Below are 24,385 nucleotides of genomic sequence, written 5' to 3'. Positions count from 1 at the left end.
AAAAGCACTAGGAGGCATCCTCAGGATCTGGTGATGGGTTCAGGGAAGGCAAAAGGAAGAAGAGCCAAGATGTTCCTCCAGGTGGACGTCCAGGCTCAACAGTCAGTGCAGAGTGCTACTCAATGAGTAGACAAATTAAAGAAGAGTAGGGTTGGGGCAGCGGCAAGAAAGGAAATCTATGAGTAATTACAATTAGACAAGTTCATTGTTAGGTACTGTGGTGATATGAATAGGAATGGCACCCAAAGATTCATGTGTTTGCATGCTTGGACATTGAGAGTGGAACTATTAGGAGGTGTGGCCAGGTTGGAATGAGTATTAACTTGCTAGAGTAAGTGTGACACTGTAGAGGCAGGCTTGGAGGTCTCCTATGCTCAGACTACACTCAGTGAGGCACACAGTCTCCTGCTGCCTAAGGATCAAGATGCAGAACTCTCAGCTCAGTCTCCAGCACCANGTCTGCCTACACGATGGAAGGCTTCCCACCATGATGATAATGGACTAAACGTCTGAAACTGTAAGCCAGCCCCCCAAAAATGTTTTCCTTTGTAAATGTTGCTGTGGACATGATGTCTCTTTCCAACAATAAATCCCTTACTAAGACTGATACCAAAGAGAAAGAAAAAAAAAGAAAAAAAAAAAAAAAAAAGAAGCATGTGTCAGATCTGTCCCCCTCTTTTTGGCAGAGCTGTCTTCCCAAGCTGAGGCTGTCACTCACCTGGTGGGCCTTCAATACATGTAGCAAGGACAAAGACTATGATGGTTATGCCATCTGGCATCCCCGCTGTTCCTGAAACTTGGAGCATTCTCCCACCTCTGGTGTACCTGTATTTCCTTTTGAACCATTCTGTTGGATGGCTTATCTCGTATTTCCCTCCAATCTTTGTTTGGATTTTATCTCTTCAGACCATCACCCCACTCTCCATTTTTCTTCATTTCATGTACCCCAACATTACAGGGGTACCCTCTTCTCTGGGGTTTTATCTTCTGTGGGTTCAGTAACCCATGATCTAAAAATTTTTAATTGAAAGTTTCAGATCTAAGCAATTCATAAAACTTTCAGGTTGTGTGTTGTTCAGAGCAGTGTGATAAAATCTGTTGTCTTCCTGATCCATTCTGTCCATGTCGTGAACCATCTCCTTATCCAGAGGATCCATGCTCTATATGCTGCTACCACGCTCTATATGCTGCTACCTGCCTGTTACCTATCTCTGCTGTCACATTTAATGCTGTGTTGTTGGACCATGCTTATGTCAAGGAAGCCTTGTTTTCCTAAATAATTCCTGAAACACAAGAGAAGGGATGCTAATGGTTTTATTTCAGCAAAGTATAATAGTTCGAATTGCATAATTAGTTATTGTTCATCTCTTGCTATGCCTAATTTATAATTAGCTTGCATGTAGTAAAAAGACAAAACAAATCAGTGTATCTAGTGTTTGGCTCTATATGCAGTGTTAGGCATCCACTGGGGATTTTTAAACACATCCCTTCCCCTCCAAAGAAGGATAATGCCTGTACAGTATTCGTCCATTTCATGTCTCAGAATCAAAGCTACTGGAAGAGTTCAACCAACTTTGTTCACTTAACTTCATAGTTCCGTATTCCCAGGGCCTGGAATGGAACAGTATTTATTGAGAGCTGGAATTTACTGAGAGTGCAGTAAACATATTACTGGATGCTCAGTAAACATTTGCTGGCTATGTGAGTCCTATCCCCAGCCCCATACTGGCTTCTGCTCACTGCTGAGTGTCTCCGGCCGTTCTGTTCTGGCTTTCTGGACTTCAGTGACTCCTGCCTTTTAGTTTCCAGAAACTGTGCAAGTTCCCTCCTGACATTGGGGGCCTTGGCATGAGCCCAATCTTCTGTCCAAATGTATCCCCTTCGGGGTGGGTATTTTCTTGCAGAACTGGGGTAGCAGGTAAAGTGGGTCCAGGTGGTGGAGATGTGATTTGTTCTGAGAGTGGCCAGCTGCTGGATGTAACTAGGAGAAAGAGAGTATCCCAAAACCCCGAAGCAGGTTCTCCAGCAGCAAGTGTCTCTCCCCTTACTTGCATTCTCCCCAGTGTCAGAGGACAAGCCTGGGATCGCATGAAAACTGACACGCATGAACACAACTCGTTGCAGTCTTACACTAGGGTTATGCGAGCATTTAGCTTTTCTTTGCCCTTTAGATATTTGCCCCCAGTAGGGTTACTAGTCATGATATGTCGTTTTTCAATGGTTTTGAAAGACTTGAAGCTCATCAGAAGGTCTGTAATGCTTCATGCTACCCATGAACTGAGGAAGTGTGGTAAGGTGAAGTATAAACTGTGTGCACTGATCGTTAACACATGATTTCTGATAACTGTTGAGGGATGGGCATTTCTTAGTTCTTAGTTTCTTCCCTTTTTGAGGGATTTACCTGTGAAAGGGTTATGTTTTCTTTTTAATATATTTTTTTTTATTTATTCATGTTTCTGCAACAGCAGAACCTTCTATAGAACTCTGTGGCTCATATGCTCACTGGGAATTGGCACCAATTAGGCCACTTGGTGTGAGGGAAATTGTCGTTTAAGGGAGATCATAAACATAAGGTTGCTTTCTTTTACAGAGACTATTAAGGCTCTGGGACAGGATACTTGCTTACTTAGGACCACACCATCCATGTAAGCTAATAGGACAAGCAAGCAGGAGAGGGGGCCAGAGGTGGGAGGGGGTGAGGTGTCAGGGTATGGGGGAGGGATGTTTGTCTCTGGAGGACTACGCACACAGAGGCAGTGTCTTCTGTGTCCTTCCTAAATGACTTCCTGGTGCTTGGGATAAAGTGGAATTGTTGACTACAGGAGCTCAATGCTGATTTTTTCCTTGCAGGGTTACTAATCACAAGCGCAGCAGGCTTTGTCTGCTTTAGACCTTCTACGTTATAGAAAGTCTATATTCCTGTACAATATACAGAGACAAGAAAGAAAGGGCGTGTGTTCACCTGGTGTGCATTTGAGCTGCTGTTTCTAAACTACTGTGTTGTTGGTAGAAAGAAGGTTGAATCATACCATATTCCCAGATAGAATGTAAACTAAGATATGGTGTAGAAAAAAAAATTGCAGCTATCTAAATCCATCAGGTTTTAAGACATTTATCCACAGGTCTCCCTGTATGTATCTAGAACTGTCTACACTTTGGAATTTATTTATTTATTTAATTTTAATTTAGGTTTTTTTTTTTTTTTTTAACCTATTCACTTTATATTCTGATCACTGCCTCCCTCCCAGTCATTCCCTCCCACAATCCTTCCCCAATGATTATCATCATCATCACCATCATCATCATTATCATCATCCATGAAACTTAAAAAAAAAAAAAAGCTAAAGCCAGCCTGAAAGCATACACTTGGAGGTGTAAGGAATTCAGGTTTTAGCTAGTGTTCAGAGCTTTGGGTCTTCACATTCGGTGATGATTTGCAATTGTGTTTTAAGTATAGAAGAGGCTTTTGATTATCCATCCCATCCCCCTTTGTGGCTCAATAAGGAAGCCAAAGGGAAAGAAACAGCATGAGAAAAAAACTTAATTTCTCAGTCCATGCTTATATGTCTAGATTGTTGTTGTTGTTCTCCAAGAGAACACACCCACTTAGACAAAACCTGGCCTCCTGGATCTCATTTCCCTGTATTGTTTAGGGCATGCAAGTTTTACAGCACGTCTGGCACAGATGCATGGCTCTGGGTTGGGGCTCTGGGATTTACATGGGAGAGAGAACATCTTCTTCCTTAAGGAATGAACAACATCATTGATGGTGGAAACAAGAAGTGTCGATGCTGAATAAGTAGTCAGTGTAAGACCGGGGATGGTTAAATGGCACAGCTGGGTAATGAGTTATAAGCACTCGACGTCAGAGGAGTCAGCTGAGCCTACAAGGGTGCTTCCCAACTATCTATTACTCAGCTCCAGGGATCCAGTGCTTCGATGTCAGTAAGTGGAGGCATCCATGGGAACACACCATGCACAGACATACTTGCATATACATGCATAAATATAAAACAAACATAACCCTTTTAAAATGAGATATGCCAGCACTGGGAAAACTTGTAAAGCTCAGTGAATCTCTTTTCTGAGGAGAATATAAGTGGTCATGAAGGTTCCCATGTCAACATGGGAAGTGGACCAATGGATCATTCATCAAATTCATCAAAGTAGGAAAAGTTCATTCACATCTCACATCGCACAAACTTAAAAACTAGGTGGCGGTGGTGGCGGCCACACAGGCCTTTAATCCCAGACATTGGGAGGCAGAGAGAGGCAGGCACAGATCTCTGAGTTCGAGGCCAGTACATGTAAAGTATATGGGGACTTCAGAGGCTGCTGTGCTATTGATGCACCAGACCTGTGCTGAGCTTAAGTACGCTTAGATTTTGCAGGTGGGATCTCTAAGTCAACACTCTGGGACTCCTATGGTGGTGCACATCTCCGTGGAAGGACTGGGGTACATGTTCACATTCAGTGCCACTGTCTTAACCAGGCATGGTTCAGGGGTCCCCCTCCTGGCTCTAAGCTACGAAACCGTGGTGTTAACTTGTATGTTCAGTCATCACTGATCAGCCAGGCATGGTGGCTCACGCCTTTTAATCAAAGCATTCGGGAGGCAGAGGCAGGTGGATTTCTAAGTTCAAGGCCAGCCTGGTCTACAGAGTGAGTTCCAGGACAGCCAGGGCTACACAGAGAAACCCTTTCTCAAAAACACCCCCCCCCCCAAGCCATCCCTGTTCAAAAGGAAAGGCCTTATTGTAAAGACTACCAAACATAGATTTGTAAATGTATCATAAGTTAATGGGCTATGCTTTATGACACAAGTCTGAGCAGCAATACCAGCTGCTCAAGAAACACAAGTTCAAAAACCCCCTTAGACTACTAAGCCAATTCAAAGCTAGCCCAGGAAACTTTCAGAGACATTGTCCCAAAGTAAAACATACAAAGGGACTGGGGGTTCAGCTCAGTGGTAGAACATCTTCCTAGCATGCACAAGGCTGTTTAGTGACCAGTAATGTCCCAGCTCCCAAACGTTAACTTCCCAGAAGTGCTGCTATTGTGCAAAAGGGGAAGACCAAGAGTATTTTGCCCCAGACACAGGGTCAGCGTAGCCTGGTGTTACGTTGCATCGGCACTCTCCTCTTCCTTCCCTGGCTCTTCAGGGAGAGACACAGAGCATGAGCGCCCAGCAGCGTGGCAGTATCACTATGTGGCCTCTTCTCCCTAGGCCCACACCCCAACTCTGTATCCCAGGTCCCCTGTCATTAGGTCGCAGCTTGTGAGTGTAGAATGTGAAAAGATGTATGTCTGTGTGAGCCATTTCCAGGACTGGCCTCCATAGCCTTCCACAGCGGTCATCCTTGTTCACAGCCCCCGTCTCTGTCGAGTGTGGTAGATCCATAGAAACGTCTGAACCAGCACCACAGGGAGACAAACCAGAATCCCCAGACTTTTTGTGTACGCTGACCCTGAGGCTATCTACAGAGGGAAATGGTTTTTTACCGAGCCAGACATAATGGCTCATGCCTATAATCACAACGCCCAGGAGGCCGAGGCCAGACAACTGATGCTATCCAGAGCTGAGCAATGAGTTGTGTGGCTGTCTGGGCTAAAGAGTACGACCATGTCTCTAAAGGGAGAAGAGAGGTGATAACGGGAGGGCTCAGTAGACAACTGTGCTTACCGTACCTTCAGGCATGAGTGATCAAACTCATGGGAGAGGGAGGAAACCAAGTCCCGTGAGTTACTCTATGACCGCCACAAGCAGAATATGGTATACAAACATGCTCTGTCTGTCGCTGTCTCTGTCTGTCTGTCTGTCTGTCTGTCCCTTTCTCTCTGTCTCTCTCTTTCTGTCTCAGCATAGGTAATTTTAAAAAGAACAACACCCCTGAAATCACTAAACTCGGAGATAGTGGTAAATGGAATCACTGAGCCTTTTACTACAAGCTATGCCCTGATAAGCCTTCCTTCCAGTGTGCTTCTCAACAGTTTGAATAGGACCCGTCTCCTTCCCAATCTGTGTTGACACTGACTGCATCATGCCGTACTAGGATGAAGGACCTTTAAGCAGTGATCGGGACTCAGCTCTCAAGTGCACTACCTGGGCCTCGCCCTGGGCCATCTTGCTTGCCTCTCAAGTCCATACTCTGGCCAGCCTGAAGGCCAGCACCGGCTGGGGTTCCTTAACCTTGGATGAGAACCGGGAATTGGAATAAACTTATTTCCTTAATAACTTATCCAGACTGCCATGCTGTGTCGTTAGCTCTAAGACACCTCCTCTATCTGTAACTTTTCTTCGAGTTCTGACCAAGCAAAAAAATGAGAAAATCCTCATTTTCCCCGGAAGATGATATGTGCAGATGTGCCACATACAGACTCTGCCGCTGCCAACAGATCAGCACAAATGTAAAAACCAAGACTTCAAAAGTCATCTTCATTCAGGATCTGAACTCATGGAATCATAAAATAGAGTGCATAAAAGAATCCATTGAAAACCATACAAATTACTTTAAAGTGTAGTTATGATGTTTCTTTCACCTGATTCTCATCCTCGTCATCTTCAAAGCTCCAAGAAGTCTCACCCCATAGACTCTATACATGCATGAGCCTTCTAGATTTTCCTAATCTCCAAAATGCATGCTCATAACCCGTGTAAACCACTGGTTCAAGAACACCTGTACTGCTAAAATATTTAACCCTTTAGACGGCAGCTGAGGCTCATGGGATTCTGATTCCATCTTTAAGAGTTACACGCACCAAGTGGTCCATAGAATAAATGGGTCATGAAGACCAGCTTACAGACCCACGTGGCTCTTTCTAAAGGAGAATGCTGGTTGAAATTAAGACACCGAGCCTGCTGGTGCAAATGCAAACCCCTGGGTAGCTTATGCATGGTGGCCAGCATTTCTGGCAGAGCCTCCCTGGGAGGAAGGATCTTGGACCGCAAATGTAATTCAATGTAGTTCTCTCCTGTCTTCTCACTAGAAGCCAGAGCTTGCTAGGTTCTATGTTTATGTTGATTGATGCTCTTCCTGAGTCAGAATTCCAAAATGAAAACTCCCAACAGGAAAATATCTCGTCACTTCAAACAAATACAGAAGTGTCTGATTAGTTGAGTGTGGGTCTGTGTCCAGCCTGCCCACGCTGCTGGGGTGGGTGCCGGGCTGTAAAGAAGCACAGTATGAGATGCGGGAACTCCAGAGCTGGATCAGGGGTGGGGGGAGTGGGGGGTGGGGTGAGGGGTGGGTCCCTGGACCTTCGACAAAGCTGGGACTGTGGGGTTCTCTGATTCGTGGACGTCCATTCTCTGCTGGGAGTCGTGGAAGAGCCCAAGGACTGGGGACAACGTCTAGCCTGGGGCAGGGGAGCCGGGAGTGTGGAGCGGAGAGCTCCAGCTTGTCTTAGCAGTGACTGTTCGTAGCTTGGTGGAAGGAGGCAGGCTGGAACTGCAGAGAGATTTAGCTGCTACTCTGTAGGCGAAGACCTTCTGCATGTTCCCCGCGATGGTGGTAGATGAAAGAGACGATCTGTCCATGGTTCGAAACTGTTTATTGACTGTTCATGGCAGAAAATGGATGCACACCTAACTGTACTGGCTGGTCTTGTGTGTCAACTTGACCCAAGCTGGAGTTATCATAAAGAAAGGAGCTTCAGTTGAGGGAATGCCTCCATGAGATCCAGCTGTAAGGCATTTTCTCAATTAATGATCAAGGCTGGGAGGGCCTCTTGTGGGTGGTGCCATCCCTGGGCTGGTAGTCTTGGGTTCTATAAGAAAGCAAGTTGAGCAAGCCAGGGGAAGCAAGCCAGTAAAGAACATCCCTCCATGGCCTCTGCATCCANGGCTCCTGTTTCCTGACCTGCTTGAGTTCCAGTCCTGACTTCCTTTGGTGATGAACAGCAACGTGGAAAGTGTAAGGTGAATAAACCCTTTCCTCCCCAACTTGCTTCTTGGTCATGATGTTTGTGCAGGAATAGAAACCCTGACTAAGACACCTAACCAAACCCACTTCTCAGGGTGGACCTGAGATTAAATATCTTTTGCAGGGAGGAATGTCTGGGAAGGGTAGCTTATGGGCTAAAACCTCAGGACCTCTAGGTACCTCATTAACATGGAGAGCTCTGTTCTGGGCCCAGGTGACCTCAGGTCACATTTCTTTATGTGAGGAGTGTGGCACGTGTTCCAGATCAGGAATCTGGCAGGCAGAGAGAAGTTGCCTAAATCTCAGGTGTATGCCTACCGAGTCTCCCGGTCTCAACCTGCCTTACCGTACCAAGCTTCCTGGCATGGTTTTACCTTCCCATAGTTGAGCAGGCTGATTCAGTTTACTATTTTAAAAAGTTTAAAAAGTCCTTGAAAATCTTTTCATTTTCATTAAGTCAGTGTGGTAGTTTGAATAATTTTTGCTGAGGGACTGGCACTATTTGGAGCCTGTGGCCTTGTTAGAGTAGGTGCGTCACTGTGAGCATGGGCTTTAAGACCCTCATCCCAGCTTCCTGGAAGCCAGTCTTCTCCTAGCAACTTTCAGATGAAGTTATAGAACTCTCAGCTCCGCCTGCACCATGCTTGCCTGGTTGCTGCCATGCTCCCACCTTGATGGTAGCAGACTGAACCTGGAAGCCAGTCTCAGTTAAATATTGTTCTTATACGAGTTGCCTTGGTAATGGTGTCAGCTCACAGCAGTAAAACCCTAACACAGTCAGTATAGGCATGATTTGTTCTGGTATCCGATGGGCTCATTAACAAAAACAGTGAATCACACCCTACCATTTTAACTTAAGGCATGCATATATGTATGCACATGCATTGCCCAGCATGTGATGTGGTGAACAGAATCCTTTTTCGAATAAATCATTAGAGTTGAGTTAAGAAGCAGCTATGAGAATATGGAAAAAATGCAGTGGGTAAAGCACTTTGGATCCCTATAGTCCACATTCAAGCCCGACACAGTAGTGAGTCTGTAATCTCAGTACTCCTATAGGGAGATGGGAAGCAGGGTGAAGGAGAATCCTTGAAGCTCATTAACCATTGAGGCCGGTGTTTACCAGTGTGAACAGCGGAGGCCAACACCTGGGGCTGTCCTCTGACCTCTGTACAAGTCCCATATCACTCGAGCATGTGTGCTCAGACACACACACAGGATAACATCTTTGGCAAAGAAAGGTAGTTTAGTGAATGGGCTGTGGGTGTTCATAGGAAAAATGCTTATATAAAAGCATGTTTAATCCCTAGGACCTAAAAGATTAAGTATATAAATAAAGGCAGACTCATGGCCACCCACCCTACCTCAAACCATGCAGACAAGGGGGCTAAGCATGACCTTGCAGGTTCACGGAGCTGCTCTGCCCAAACAGTGTGGGAGTTTCAGGAGCATTCCCCACTCATGCCTGAGAATCGAGGGACAGAGTCATTTGACTCAGACCTGAGAGGGCCAGGCTTTTATAGAACCCTGCACTCTTCTACCTTAATTTCCAAACCCTGTGAAGAATTCTTGTGCCCATTTGGTTTTGTGTGTGTGTGTGTGTGTGTGTGTGTATGCGTGTGTGTGTGTATATATGCATGTGTGTATGTATGTGTGTGTATATATGCATCTATACACACACACGCACACACACACACACACACACACACACACACATAAACTGTGTGCAAGCAGCACCCCTATTATCCAAAAAAGGCATTGACTCCCCGGAAGTACAGTTAGACATGGCTATAAGCGTCCATTTAAGTGCTGGGAAGCAAATGAGGGTCCTCTGGAAGGCAGCCAGGTGCTCTCAACAACGTGATTTCTCCAAGCCAAGCCAGGTCTCAGGCAGTGCAAGGGTGGGAGTCGACACTCAACTCTGAAGTGAGTTGAATTTGATGATGATGATGATGTTTCTCTCCAGGGGCTGTGATTTTCAAGGCTTCTGAGATGATTTCCATTGGAAATGACAGAGCTAAGGAAATGTGTTGCTGGAAATGTCAAGTGTTATTTCGAGAAGTAGGGGAATGCCAATGTCGTCTTCCAGCAGCTCTGATAGGTTAAATATGTCTGCCGTCACTTACCGTGATGTATGCGTCTGCTACTGAACTCCTGGTCCCTATGGCTGGTATGGCTGAAGTGAGTCAGTCTAAAACCCTGCTGCAGCCCCGCTCGAATTTGCAGTTGTGCGTAACAGAAAGGAGACCAATCAAATCCCAACATCAACCTAATTAAAACCTCTGGTTTGCTTTTCAATAAAGAGATTGATGCTTCAGATGTTTAGAAGCTAAGCCAGGTTTATGAGGCTTATCAAGTGTTTGCTGCCACTTCTAAGTCCGTTGTTGAATTGGTCAGGGTGCACCTCCTTCCTTTTCTTTAAAAATGCAGTGGAGTGTAGCAATGCATGTCGATGGTCCTGACTCTCAGGAGGCTGAGGAAGGAAAGTATTTCAGCTCAGGACAAAAGCAGTTTGAACAATGGAGCCAGAGAATGAGGTTACATCAACAACTCTTGATTATTTTTCTCCTCTTGTCGTATTGCATTCTGCTCCTTTAATTTAATTCTCCATATTTAATTTCTCCTCGTGACCATATTTAATTTTTCATCTTTCACTGGCTGGAGTGCTCCTCTGTGCACACTGACTTTTTACTATATTAGCCAAGATGCTCACTTGCTCTCTGGACGAATACCTCCGGGTTACTCTAGCTGCAATCAAACACCACGGTCCAAAGCAAGATGAGGAGAAAAGAGCTTACATAATCCTGATCACAGTGCATAGAGCGAAGCCAAGGCAGGAACTCAGACTAGGCAAGAACCCGGAGGCAGGAGCTGATACAGCGGCCACAGAGGAGTGCTGCTTTCTGGCTTGCTCCTCATGGCTTGCTGAACCAGCTTTTTTACAGAACCCAGATCCACCAGTCCAGAGGTAGTACCAGGCCCCCACAAGAGGCTAGACTCTCCTCATCAATCACTAATTAAGAAAATGCCCTACTGGCTTGCTTGTCTACAGCCAGATCTTTTATGGAGGCATTTTTGTCAGCTGAGATTCCCTCATCGCAAGCTGACATGAAACTAGTCAGTACAATGAACAATGAAGAAAACTAGTTCCAGAGGAAGGTTCGTTTGTGAAATCAGCTGGGACGAATCTGGTGCTTTTAGCTTCTGCCAACCATGTGTTCACACCAATTCATTCACTGTTCCTGGGCCCACTCTGCATGCTGTTTGACCCAAACCAGGTTGTTACTGGGCTACCATTCAGTCATTTCTACCTCCTCCAAAGGACGCTATGAAGTCGCACAGGCCTCGGGAAGGTTTCTGCTGTTTCTAGGAGCTGGGAAATCCTTACCAAGGCCTCCTCTCAGATAAGCACAAAGGGCTGAGAGGCCTCTGTGATTTATGAAGGAGCTGCAGGGGAGCTGGCTCTTCTTTCCTGTCCCTGTCTGGAGCTCCAACGTGGCAGTCCAGGGTGAGTCCAGGTTGAGGAAGTTAAGGACCACTGCGAATGTCCCCATGCATCCCCATGTGTGCATCCTCCTCTAAACCATCCCAGAGAGAATAATTCCACTTCCAGCCTTTGCTCTTCATGGAGAAAAATTTTGTCTGGAGGACCTTTGAAAGACATATGGTTCCAGTTATGTGTTTGATCAGCACCGGAGACCACATGATCTTAAGGATAGGGCTGTGGGACAGACAATGTGTGTATCAAGTAAATCCATTTTGTTATATGCAACAAAGGTCTGGAAGTGAGACTGGCTTCCTGGAGACATAGTGTCTCATGGTGGGAAAAGAGTTGAGGGTCTGTCTGTACATACTTCAGGTCATGTGGAAAAAATACTTTAGGTTTTTTTAATGTTTAAGATAATTTTATTAGCATATTCTTCCATCTGTACTCCCACTTCAAACTGAAAACAAAATAATATAACTCCCGACAAAACATGGCTGATATTCTGGTTCCTGTACATGTAAAATCATATTTTACCATATCTGTGCAGGATAAATGACCTGGAGCAACCTTCACGGTATCTCAGCATGAAGTATACTATTTGCCTTGAAATATAAGCAAGTGCCAATGATACCCACAGCTGTGCTGAGTAAGGGGTGTTTATACTCTTTAAGTCAATCCATGTATAGAAAGAGATGGGGGGGGGAGGGAGAGAAGGAGGGAACGAAAGAGAGGGGGTTATTTTGACCACACATCAGTCCACTTGAAATGTTCTGAGGATTGCAAGCACCTGTCCCTGTGTGCCTAAGTACCTGTCCTAAGGGACTAACTCCTTCAATTCTAACTCCCTGGGGAGTCTTAGAGGAAAGGGAGGAACAGAGGGGATATATATATATATCTCACTGTGTGGCCCCGATTACCTACCAAGCTGGCTCCTTCAGGCAGATTTGCAGGCGAAGCAGAGTCTGGGATGTGGAATGAGGCAGAGCAAGCTTCTAGCTCTGCCTCCAGCAATAGCAACAGGCTACGCGACTGGTTGGAATGTGTGTCAAATGACAGACTCTCCACAGGCTCCACTTCTTAAGACGAGACTCACTGTTACCACCTCATGACTGTTACCAGAAAGATCGTAAGTGACAGCAGCCGTACCTCAGAATCCTCCTGGCTACCTTGCAGATAACTCCCAGGCTCTGCTTGGCTGGTGAAGAAGTTGTCTGTGGTCACGGACAACTGGGGATCCGAACTCCCACTCAGGGTGGTTTTGGTTCTGATACCCACTGCTCTTTCTACTGTGCATCCTGCCTGGACCCCAGCTCTCTGTTCTAACGTTACCACCCAATGCATGTGGAAGGGTTCAGGACATTCACTTGAATTCTGTGTGTTTCAGTTTCATCAGAGGAAAAGGAAGTGATAATTTATCTTGCAGGATTACCCTGCACCACATGCATAACATGTGTAAAGCATTTGGGATGGCATCTGTCACTAATGTTCCGGAGCTGGTGGAGTAGTGAGGGTTGTGGCAGCTGTCCAGGGTTCCAGACAGACAGTTCCCTGGGCTTTTCAGTCTAAGGTAACTATTGTCAACCGTCTGCTCACAACTGGTCAGAGCCTGAGACCAGGAGGGATGGATCTGGGTTTTAGCTCTGGTTCTTCGTTTACAGATTCCATTGACTGCTGAGCCTGTCACCTCCACTTTCTGCCTAAAGAGTTTCTCACACATTCAATGACATGGTCCAACATCGTTCTCAAAAATGTTTAATGGGCCCAAATATGCTCAGATCCTAAACTAGGTACTAAGACTATCACACTATGCATGCATGCGTGTGTGTGTGTGTGTGTGTGTGTGTGTGTGTGCGCGCGCGCGCCCTTCACTTGTGTGTGTGTGCACAAATGCACGTGCACGCGCGCACGCACACTTAATGAATAAAAATGTAAAAAACAAAAACAAACAAAATATACTACCCATTTTAACCAACTATTACTTCATTTCACCCTTGCGCCTCCTGATGTGGTACCTAGGGGACATAATGTAGTAGTGCCTTTCCAAAAATGCTTCATTTGGATCATAGGGTAATTTTGAGAACTATATAAATAGGAACTGCATAGATGATAAAAATGCTAGTGTCATGTTAAATGTCTTGGGAGTCATGTTCCCTTTGGTGTACACAGGAGAATGACCTGAAGTCTGTATGCAGGAACATTAAGCTGTGTGACAAAACATGCCAACAAAGAGTCCAGGCGAAGGTGCCACCTGAGCGATTGTTGCAAAGACTGTAAAGTTTTAAAACAACAGCCCAGAGTTGAAAGAAAACAATTTCCTGGGCCTCTTCCTGTCCTTCCCTGCAATCACTTTCCCTGTTCTGTGATGGTTAATGTTACCGGCATCTTGACTGGGTTAGTCTACATACACCTAGGGCGTTAGTTCCCTTGGAATTTTCTATCAAAGATTACCTATCATGGCGGTGAGTGGCACCTTCATGTGTGCTAGCATCGCTGACAGAAAGAAATGGAGAGAAGCATGAGAAAAAGCTAAGCTCTGGCAGTCTCTTCCTCTGCTCCCTGATCTGTCAGAATGGGACCAAGCAGCCACCTGCTGCCACCGGCAGGGCTGGGTCCTGCCAGCTTGCCTTCCTTACATGGTATGTGGCTGAACTCTGAGCCAAAATACACATCTCTTTCCTTACCCTGCCTAAGTCAGGGAGTCTGTCCCAGGGAAGAGAAGCGATGAGCACACCCCCCCAGGCTCTGCTCTCGGCACCGAATTAGTCAGGAAGGTGAGTGTCCTGGTTTATCAGGCTCAAAACATCTGACTGTTATTTTGTGGTCTCCTTCCTGGCTTGCTGGCTTCTGTTTCAAGGCAAAGAAGGAACCAGTCCAGAAGTAACTGAGAAAACATGGGCTGAAAATTAATACCCAAACAGTGCCACTCCTTGAGAGCCTAAAACCACCACACTGACTAAGTTTGGAATTAAACCGGAGATTTTTAACAGTCGTTCTCTAATTAATTTAAAAGTAACGAGAGTGAATCCCTTTCTAACCAGGCATGGTTTGTTTGTAAAGCTAGCATAGGTGCAAGTAGGCTGATGCAGGAGGATTCTCATAATGGCAAGGCAGGTCTGCACTGCACAGCAACACTTTGTCTCAAAAACATCAAACCAACCATCAAACCAAATACCCAACTTTTCATATATAACATAATTAAAAAGTGAGAGGGATGGTGTTAGTATCTATAGCTTTGAAAATCTCTTTTATGTCTGGCTCAGTGGAAGTCAGCCACTTTCTTCTGTCAGTTCAGCTTGTCACAGTGACAAGCTTGGGCTGCAGACAGTGTGGACATCTGAGCATTCAGAGACAGATAATAAAAGAGTCTCTCTGTCATTTCTGTAACTCTGGGTTGTTTTCTTTGATCTGACCCAAACTGGGTAAGTGCTCATCTTTTAAGGTTGTTTTCTTTGTTCTCTCTCTCTCTCTCTCTCTCTCTCTCTCTCTCTCTCTCTCTCTCTCTCTCTCTCTCTCTCTCTTTCTTTCTTTCTTTCTTTCATTCAAGGCAGGGTTTCTCATGTAGCCCTGGCTGTCCTGGAACTTGCTCTGTAGACCAGGCTAGCCTCAGACTCAGACATCTGCCTACCTCTCTCTGCCTCCCGATTCCAGGAATTAAAGGCCTGCATGGCCGCCACCACCGCCACCTGGCTTTTAAGTTTGTTTTCAATGTGGGATGTGAATGAACTTTTTCTACTTTGATGTATGATCCGTTGGTCCTTTTTCTATCTTGCCATGGAAGCCTTCTTGACCACTTATACTCTCCTCAGAGAAGGGATTCAATGAACTTGCCAAGTTTTCCCGTGCTGGCATATCTCATTTTATAAGTGTTATGTTTGTTTTATATTTATGCATGTATATGCAAGTATGTCTGTGCACTGTGTGTTCCCATGGATGCCTCCACTTATAGACACGGAGGCATTGGATCCTTGGAACTGGAGCAATGGATAGTTGTAAAGCACCCTTGTAAGTGCTGGGAACTGAATGAAATTCCTCTGTCAGAGCAGCCAGTGCTCTTAGCGGCTGAGCCATCTCTCCAGTCTAAACACATTTCATTTTAAATATGTCTACTAGTCATAACAGGCAAGCTTATTAATGGTGTTTTGCAAAATTCTAATTTTGGCTTCAAAGCTTCATTTAATCATAGGTAATAGGTGCTGTCATTGGCTTTTGTGAAGCTGCAGGCTATATACCCGAAATTTAGGGAAATATCTATCAGATACCTCAGAGTAAATGGTTTGTCATTTGGTCTTTTCTTTTCAGCAAAAAAATAAAAAAAAAATAAAAAAATGGTATTCTGTGAAAATGTGGCTAGTGTAACTTATAGCTAACTAGGGGTATAGCATTTTGCTTTATTTTTGTTTTTGTTTTTGTTTTTGTTTTTTTTTTCTCTCAAGACTTCATACCATGGTAATATGCTGTGCAGACTTGCCATTTTCTTCTACAGAATAATGAAAAGATTCTTGTGGGGATGCTATACCATGGAATTGGGAGGAGCTAGTCAGGAGCCAGGAGTGGGGTCAAATCATGTCCAACTTCAAAAATCTCAGCTGGAGAGTGGTAGGAGCGAGGACCAATCCCTCCTCTGTCCAGGGTCTGCATGTCCTGGGCCTCTCACCTTTATCCCCATGGAAGGAGGTCATGTAGTCACAACCAGGTTAAACTTCCCCCCTCCTTATCAGGTCACAGCCAGCAAGCACCTGGAATTCCTCTTTAAACACATAAGGCATTCCTAGCACCTAGCCCCAGCCAATGACGTACACTCTCCGCTTGCCTGCCTAGAGGTGTGTTTCCTGCCGTGCTCACCCTTTGCCTGAGGTCTCCATCATTATTGAAGGGGTATAGCATAGTGGTAGGATAGGTAAACCACATGGACAAGGTCTGGGGCTCTGTCCACCAGGCGCACATAGTGGAGGTCAGAGGACAACTTACAAGGATCAGTCTCCTTTTTGCACCAGCATAGGCTCTGGGGATGACATGTGCGTTACTTGTGGGTGGCAAGTGTCGTTACCAGCAGAACTGTTCTGCCGGTCCTGAAGTCAATGGTTTTGTTTGTAACCATAAATACAACTTATCCCTAATATTTGCAATATCTACAAATGAGTCTTAAAAGCCAACCAGGAGTTATTAATGTGAGAAATCCCTCTTCTTGTCTCTAAGTAGTATATGAAAACTCTGAAATATCATGGAAAATATTTACTTTCCCACTCTTGCTTATTTGGGCGCATGTTCAATTAGCAACTTCACTGTAAAGTTAGTCTCATTAGCGTAATTACTTACCTGACTTAGGAACTGGACTACCATTTAAGGATGCTGCGCCTGCCTGAAGTAATTTGTAAGTACCTCATAGACCTTATGCATATGTATTGTATACTTTTACTGAAAAAAATAATTTTTCTATTTTGTGATTTTTTTTTTCCTTTATAGATTTGATCAAAAAACTCATACAGAACAAGAAGTTTGACATCTCAGTTGATTCCAAGGAGGTAAGCTTTTGTTTTTGTTATTAAGAATAGCAAATTTATTAAGAATAGCAAATAGGAGAAAGATCATGTTTGGTGTGAACACAGGCCTTTAAACAATCTTTTTTTTTTTTTTTTTTTTTAAACCTGTAATTTGGTAACTTTTTTGACTGAGGATTTTTATGGAGTGTTGTCCTGTTTTATAAACCTCATTTTAGTGGCAGCAGGAATTTCAAAATTGGTTATTGAGGAGAACCAAGTTATGTGTCATTCTAAAATTTCCTGAAAAGAAATACTAGATTTTGTTTGTTTGTTTTTTTAGCTAAGGGAGGGAAACTCTCTAGACAGAAGTGCTTGAGATCCTTAGAAGCCAAAACCAGTGGCAGGGGGTTTGTTTTTGGAAACAGTTTGCTGCACAACAACTTTGCCCATTGCTGGGTTTGTGGTGCACCTGCTTAGGCGTGCATACTTGGTTGGAATTAAAGGAATGGCAGAGATAACCAAGGTTGTTCTTGGGCAAGCAGGGGCAGGACCTTATGGCTCCATGGCAAAGGGTGATAAGGAAATCCATAGGTTTAAAGCAACACACCGAGGAACAGAGGAAGTCACTTTGAGCAGAAGCCCTTACCACAAGTAGTGACTCAGGCAGAAGTGGAGGACCAGAGGACCAGGGGTGGGTGGGTAGGGGATGCTCTAGGCATGCTGGGGACCAGGTGAGTAGAGGTCATATGTGGAAAAGTTGAACAGTTGGTCCAGAGAGGAAGAAAAGTGACCCAGGCTGGATAATAGGAGGTGAGTGGCCAGGATTTTCTGAGAGCTTTAAAGGAGCTCGCTGATCTCTGCCCAGCCCACCCGGCATGGCTGATCAGCTCCTTTTACTTCTGGGATTTAGATAAAGAAAGTTCCGTTGACTTTGGTTAGTTGTGAGTAGAAGACCCTGACAACACAGAGATCTTTGTGTGTTGAATATAGGGTGTTAAAAACCAGGGAAACGTGTTTGTCATATTCTCAGCTCCCAGCGAAGTAAGTAGGACGTATCGTTCTTTCCCATTGTGCACTAAGGATGGGGTCCAGGGGAACAAAGAGATAGCCGGCACAGGTCTGAATGTGAATGCCCACTGCCCCAATGGCTAATGAGTCCAGACCTTGGAATTAGGAACATCATCAGCTTCATCAGCGCCTCCATTTGTAATAGGTGACCCAGGAGAAGGGTGACTATAAAAGTCAAAGGGGAAACTGCTGTGGAAGCCATTTCATCTGGCAGCCAGGCCGGCTGTGGGACTGTTGAAGAGGGAGCCACATTACATTCTGCTCACTACCCTCCTAGGACTCTTAAGAGTACTCATCAGCTTTCAGTGCTCTTGCTCCATTGTATCACCAAAGCATCATCCAGATTGTCTCACATCTCCGGGCAAAATACAATGACTGTTGCTTTCCATGGATCTGAAGAACATTAGCACGCCTGACTAATCCGATAGCCCAAATAGCAAGGGTTCTTCTGGGTGTGGGTAGAAACAGGAATATCACCTCACTTGGACCCCTGTCTGGAGCCCCCAAGGTGGCAGGTGAGGCCGGGAAGTGGTCTTAGCTACCTACCTATTCAACACCTCTTCAGAGGGAGAAGGTACACCTCTAGTCTGAATTCACATCCAACTTTCCATGTGAAAGCACACGCCAGGGATCTTCGAGGGTATTTAGAAGACTGTGCACTGCAGGAATTATTGGGTTTTACTGTCTGCAATAGGCTTGGGCCTGTAACCTTCATGAGTACCAACTCATCCCAAACACTACGAAGCATTGATCGCAGAGTGACCATTATGTCGCTGGCTGCCATTTCCTTTCTAGTTTTTGTAAAGCGTCATCAGGAACATTTTCTGCTGCTTCTACCCATGAGGGCACCGAGACACAGCATGGCATTGGTAGCAATACTATAAATGTTCCCTAAAGATTTTGGTATTGTTCTTCAGGGCTGGCTACTGGTATTTTTAAAAGATCCCTAAATGGTTATAACAGGCAACCGGATAGAGACTCATAGGACACCAAGGTGTAGAATCACGATTTTTAACTGCTGTGTAACACAGAAATAAATTTACCCAATGTGGCAACTCATTTAGAAAGAGATCAGTGAAAATTCACCCACCCAAGTCCCCGGAGGTGTTTATTGTACCATGTCAAATTTACCAGGCAAGGCTGATTGTTGGGTTGGAGAAATTACAAAAGAATTAGCAGTTCGTTATAGCTTGTAAGTAGAGTGACTGTCTTAGGGTTTTACTGCTGTGAACAGACACCATGACGAAGGCAAGTCTTATAAATAACAACATTTAATTGGGGCTGGCTTATAGGTTCAGAAGTTCAGTCTATTATCCCCAAGGCAGGAATATGGCAGCATCCAGGAAGGCATGGTGCAGGAGGAGCTGAGAGTTCTACATCTTTATATGAAGGCTGCTGAGAGAATACTGGCTTCCAGGCAGCTAGGACAAGAGTCTTAAAGCCCATGCCCATGGTGACACACCTACTCCAACCAGGCCACACCTCCAAATAGTACCACTCCCTGGGCCAAGCATGTACAAACCATCACAGTGACCTTTCTAGATCTAGTACGACCAGCCACAATACCAACTGAGGACCGATTTCCCCAAATTACTCAGTTGTAATCTTCACGTGAAAGCTCTCTTAAAATACAGATACCTGGCTTTCCTCAGACCTGGACTCATGTACTGTAAGGGAATAGGAGCCTGGAAATTAGTGACACTGGGAGGTCCTTAGGGTTGATAGATGTGGGAGTCAAGGTCGTGAGTGGTATCAAGCTTGTGGGCTCACCCAGGAAGACAGAGGAAGACTTGTCAAGGTGACCCTTGTGGACATGTATATCTGAAATGTCCTCAACCCTCAACATTTTCAGTGTTTTGGTTAAAAATTATTAGACTTACAAGCATTGTTCTTTCAGGGGTCTAAGGATCTGCCCCAGGTAAGAAACAGTTTGCACTCGTTCAAATGTCCAAACCAGAAAACTTCAAAATGGCGACATGGAGAATGGCACAGCCACCTCGGTTTACTTTGCTCCAGAGGGCATTTAGAAACGATGATAGCATGGCTGGAAAGATGGTTAAGAGCACTGGCTGCTCTTCCAGAGGTCCTGAGTTCAATTCTTAGCCACCTCATGGGATATATAGTCTGATATGATACCTTCTTCTGGCATGCAGGTGCACATGCAGGTAGGGCACTCATATATATAAAATAAATAAATAAATCTTTGGGCTGGAGATCTTAGTGGATAAGATCTCCAGTTCAGTTCTCAGCAACCACATGGTGGCATGTGGCTCATAACCATCTATAATGTGATATGATCCTCTCTTGTGGCGTGCAAGTATACACGCAGATAGAATACTCATATAAATAAAATAAATCCTAAAAAAAAAAAAAAAACAAAAACAAAACCAGAAGCAATTTTCTTCCCCCTCACACAGGTGACCAAAAGAGATAGTCTTATAAACTGAGCAAACTTAGCTTATAGAAAAATGCACTGAGACCTGCTTTATTTTCCTCTCCTCATTGTGGTTTGGTTCATTTTCCTGACTGACTGACTGACTGGTCTCCATCTCTGGACCATGCTGAGGAATCTCTGGTCTTGGGTTGTGGCTTTTATGCCATTAGCACATCAGTTGACTTAGTTTTGGTTGGGTAAGTATTGCTTACTTTCTTGGAGTTGGTATGACAGGAGATGGCTCTATGGCGGCCAGGTCTTCTAAGTGAGAATGTTACCTCTAACGGTAAGTTCAGGGACACCGGGTCATATGAGGGAAGATAAACAATGCCTAGACTTTCTGGAGGAGGCTGCATCTCTTCTAAGACTTGAGTTTCCTCCAGTGCGTGATGAATGAGCATGGATGAGTAATGGATGATAGGGAGGCAACCTGGGAAGTCAGGGTGAGGAGGGAAAAGAGAAAATGATTTGCCAGAATGACAACAAAACCAACTTAGAATGGCCAAGAACAATGAGGAGGTGAAGCCCAGATTGGGCTAGTAAAGGTCCATGCTGGGAAGCTTGCATTAGAAATGGCAGAACTTGATTGGAAGCTGTTAAACAAGGGAAGGACATTTCCAGATTTCACTCTAGAGAGCACACTTTAGAAGAGTTGTCTTTGACTCTTGGTCTATAGGCAGCCCTTGTTATTGCTTCATGAAGATCATATAGCAAGCATGTTAACATCTATAACTGCCCTGTGATTGCTTTTTCTGTAACCGACGATCATGCTGACTTTGAACCTTTCAAAAACCCAATCATGAATTCCGGAACTTGACCCTGAAACATTGATTCTCCATATGCAAGAATCTCTATCCCGTTGTCATGTGGCTCCCTCACCTTGTTGTTTTGCCACATGGAATGCGGTTATGGTGAACGACTCGCGTGACTTCTCTGTTTTATTTTGATGCATGCTGCCTGCTGCCTGCTGCTACACACAAACTCCTCAACTGCTTTGATTTCCACAGCCAGAAATCATAGTCTTGGCTCTGAAGGTAAACTGTGTGCTTGCTCTCTGTTCTGTGTCCTTGTTCGTCTTAGCTCAATGGCTAGTGCTGTCTCTGTCGGCGCTTTCTGTTCTTCCCCTGTGATTCCCCTGTGATGGTGTTTTAACTTGTTTTGTCTGTGTCATCTCCATGGTATGTGAGGCCCTAAGATCAATTCTGCTCTATGGCAGGGTGGGAGAAAGAGAAAGGAAATCATTCAGCCTTACTCATGACCCGGACTGATACCTAATTGATAAAATTGGGAAGGTTGTATAGAATTTATAAACTTTTGTTGTTGTTGTTGAAGCTAAAGCTGGTGCACTATAAGCATTTTAATACATCTTTTCTGGATTTGAGTTTATTGCTTCCTATGGTTCAGAAAATATTTAAAATTCCTTTAAACTATTAAATAATTTTGTTTGCTGAGAAATGGGAGCAAATCTGTAAGTATGTGAGAATTTGGAGTGTATGGGTTGGTTTCTTAGTTGGCCAATGATATTACTTCTCAAGGAAATGCTAAAGAGTCAGTTAATAATGGGTGTTCATGGATAGGAGAAAGAGGCTACACACACACTGATGAATTCAGCCTTTTTTTTTTTTAAAGCATTTTAACTTTAATATTGAAGTGAACAATATTCAAGTGTCAGCTGCACCCCGATTCATATATGAGCAATTGTCTATAGCTAATTGCTATCAATTGAACATTGACTCTAAGCAGTTAGTTGCTTTTGCTTTGAATCCGTGACAGTTCATCCCTGGTGCCTATGAGGCTCATCATATGAATGGCTATTTTCCCAGTAGGAACTAGGTTCTTCTAGAAGGATGTAGCTGATTTCAGTTTTAGTGTTCTCTGCCAAGGCATCATATTCACCTCTGGCAGGATTGCCCACCCAGTAGAGCTGCTGTCTGTACATCAGGCCATTTAAGCCAAGAGACGGGCACTGAGGCAAGGCAGGCAGCCGAGGACAGCCAGCTGACTGGGGGGATGGCAGGTTTGCCACCAAGCTTATCCTGAAGGACATTCAGGAGTGATGACAGAGATGGCAGGGTAGGGGATCGAATACTGCTGGGTAGCTGGTAACGCCAGGTGGTCAGAGGGCACACACATAATCACATCCCTGTGTCAAGAGATGTTTTTTAGCTCTGCAGATTTCAGGGACAGAAGTCACTCTTTTTTTTTTCAGCTGATTTTGTCACTGCCATGTTCCACTGTGGACAGGCTCCAGGGAGTGTGGCAGCTTGAGTTCTCTTTTTGATTGCCTCACTCATAGCAATGAGAAAAAAACCAGATGTCATTCAACTGTGGAAGGATAAAGCGAGTTGGTTAAACAGGGAGTTGGATGTAAGATCCCAGGTCTCAGGACACACCTAAAGGAGCAAGGCTCATATCTTGTCCGACTCTTCATTTTAGCACCTACCTCACACACTGCTATCTTGTTTGTTCACGAATCATCAGATGTCATCCTGTGAGTTTTCGGCCATTCCAGTTGGTAGAGTACTTGCCTAGCTTTCACGAACTTCTAAGTTCCACCCTCAGAACCACATAAGCTAGGCATGGAGACACACATCCCGTGATTGAAGCATCCAAGAGGTGGAGGCAAGAGGATCATTCTTTTACTGCCGAGACCAGCCTGGGATACAGGGAAGTTTGTCTCAAAAACAAAAGAAAACATCAGAGAGCGAGGAAAACAAACAAGAGAACCGCAAGTGACTCTGTGCACAGACTGGGATGAAAGGCTTATTTCTTCCTCCAGGACATGGATTGATCCATGTACTCCAGGACCAAGCTAGCAGGGAGAGTGAACAGAGTTAAGGTCTAGCTAATGATTGTATGTGGGAGTCGGGCTGGATCCTGGGAGTTCAGGACCAGTGTGGACACGGGCTGCCAAGCCCCGTAGTCGCCAGGTCTGCCTCTTGGACGGCAGAGAAAGCTTCACTTGCTACTACTGCCTGGTGATTGCCTAGGTACTTCTGCTTTAAGCATCCATTATCTCTCCTCACAATGACCTGATGAGAGCCATACCAGTTATTCCCACAGTGTCTGTATGGAAAAGGCAAAGGCCTTGTGCTTGAGTCACTCAGAATGTCTATACTTCATTCGTTCAACCTTGAGATTCTTTTAGAAACATGGAGTTTGTCACTAATCAATCCCATCCACCATGGTTCAAATCTTTCCTAATCTCTGCTTATACTGGCTTCCTGGTATAAAGCACCCTGCGTATGTACGACTCTCTATGCAGAGCTTTTTTTTTTTTTTTTTTTTTTTTTAAAGCCATCTGGAAAACAAAATGCCCTTGGAATCAAAAGTAAACCATTTCCCACTTGACCTTGCTCTTAGGGTAACTTCCAGGCAATTGACAGGAATATGAAACTCTTGGCCAGCATTCTGGTAATTCAGGACTCTACTTCCTTCAGCAGAGAGCTCCTAAATGGAAAAGTCCTTGACTGAGTGCACACTGGGGTCCTCACAATAGCTAGCACCTGCCGAATGTTGTCCCTGTTTTGCGTGACGTGTGCCATGCCTTTCCTTTGCACTGCAGGTTGCCTTCTATGAGATCGGAGTTCTTATCTGCGCCATCCTGGGACTGCTGTTCATTATCCTCATGCCTCTGGTGGGCTGCTTCTTTTGTATGTGCCGTTGCTGCAACAAATGCGGCGGAGAGATGCACCAGCGGCAGAAGCAGAATGCGTCTTGCCGGAGGAAGTTCTTGGGCCTCTCCCTCCTGGTGATTTGTCTGCTCATGAGGCAAGTCAAGACTCCAACCGCAGGCAGCCATTAGAGCATTGCAGGGAGATGGGGATGTCTGCTTTTATCCATGAGTTTGTTTTATTTCCTCCTCCTCCTCCTCCTCCTCTTCCTCCATCTTTTTTTAAACAAAGGCCATAGGCCAAGTTTATTTGTGTGATGGTAGTAAATTATTTTATTTATTTACATTCCAGTTGTTGGTTCTCTTTGGTTCCCCTTCCCA

The 24,385-nt window shown here is 44.8% G+C and overlaps 1 protein-coding gene across 4 annotated transcripts in view; it reads left to right on the top strand.

Moving 5' to 3' along the window:
* The window catches only part of Prom1 (prominin 1), a 103,967-nt gene that overhangs the window by 21,038 nt on the left and 58,544 nt on the right, over positions 1-24,385 (top strand). For 3 of the 4 annotated variants that reach the window (XM_029545165.1, XM_021211251.2, XM_029545164.1), the window contains exons 3-4: positions 16,873-16,931; positions 23,957-24,162. In XM_029545165.1, the coding sequence (XP_029401025.1) occupies positions 16,873-16,931; positions 23,957-24,162 (265 nt within the window). Of the gene's footprint in view, positions 1-16,872; positions 16,932-21,398; positions 21,426-23,956; positions 24,163-24,385 lie in introns of all 4 variants that reach the window. The other variant, XM_021211250.2, reaches the window with a different exon arrangement.

Source organism: Mus pahari, chromosome 13, assembly GCF_900095145.1.
Source record: "Mus pahari chromosome 13, PAHARI_EIJ_v1.1, whole genome shotgun sequence".
In the NCBI taxonomy this organism is placed as follows: Eukaryota; Metazoa; Chordata; class Mammalia; order Rodentia; family Muridae; genus Mus; species Mus pahari.
The sequence above is the reverse complement of the archived record's forward strand: the minus strand, read 5'-3'. Positions and strand labels throughout refer to the sequence as shown.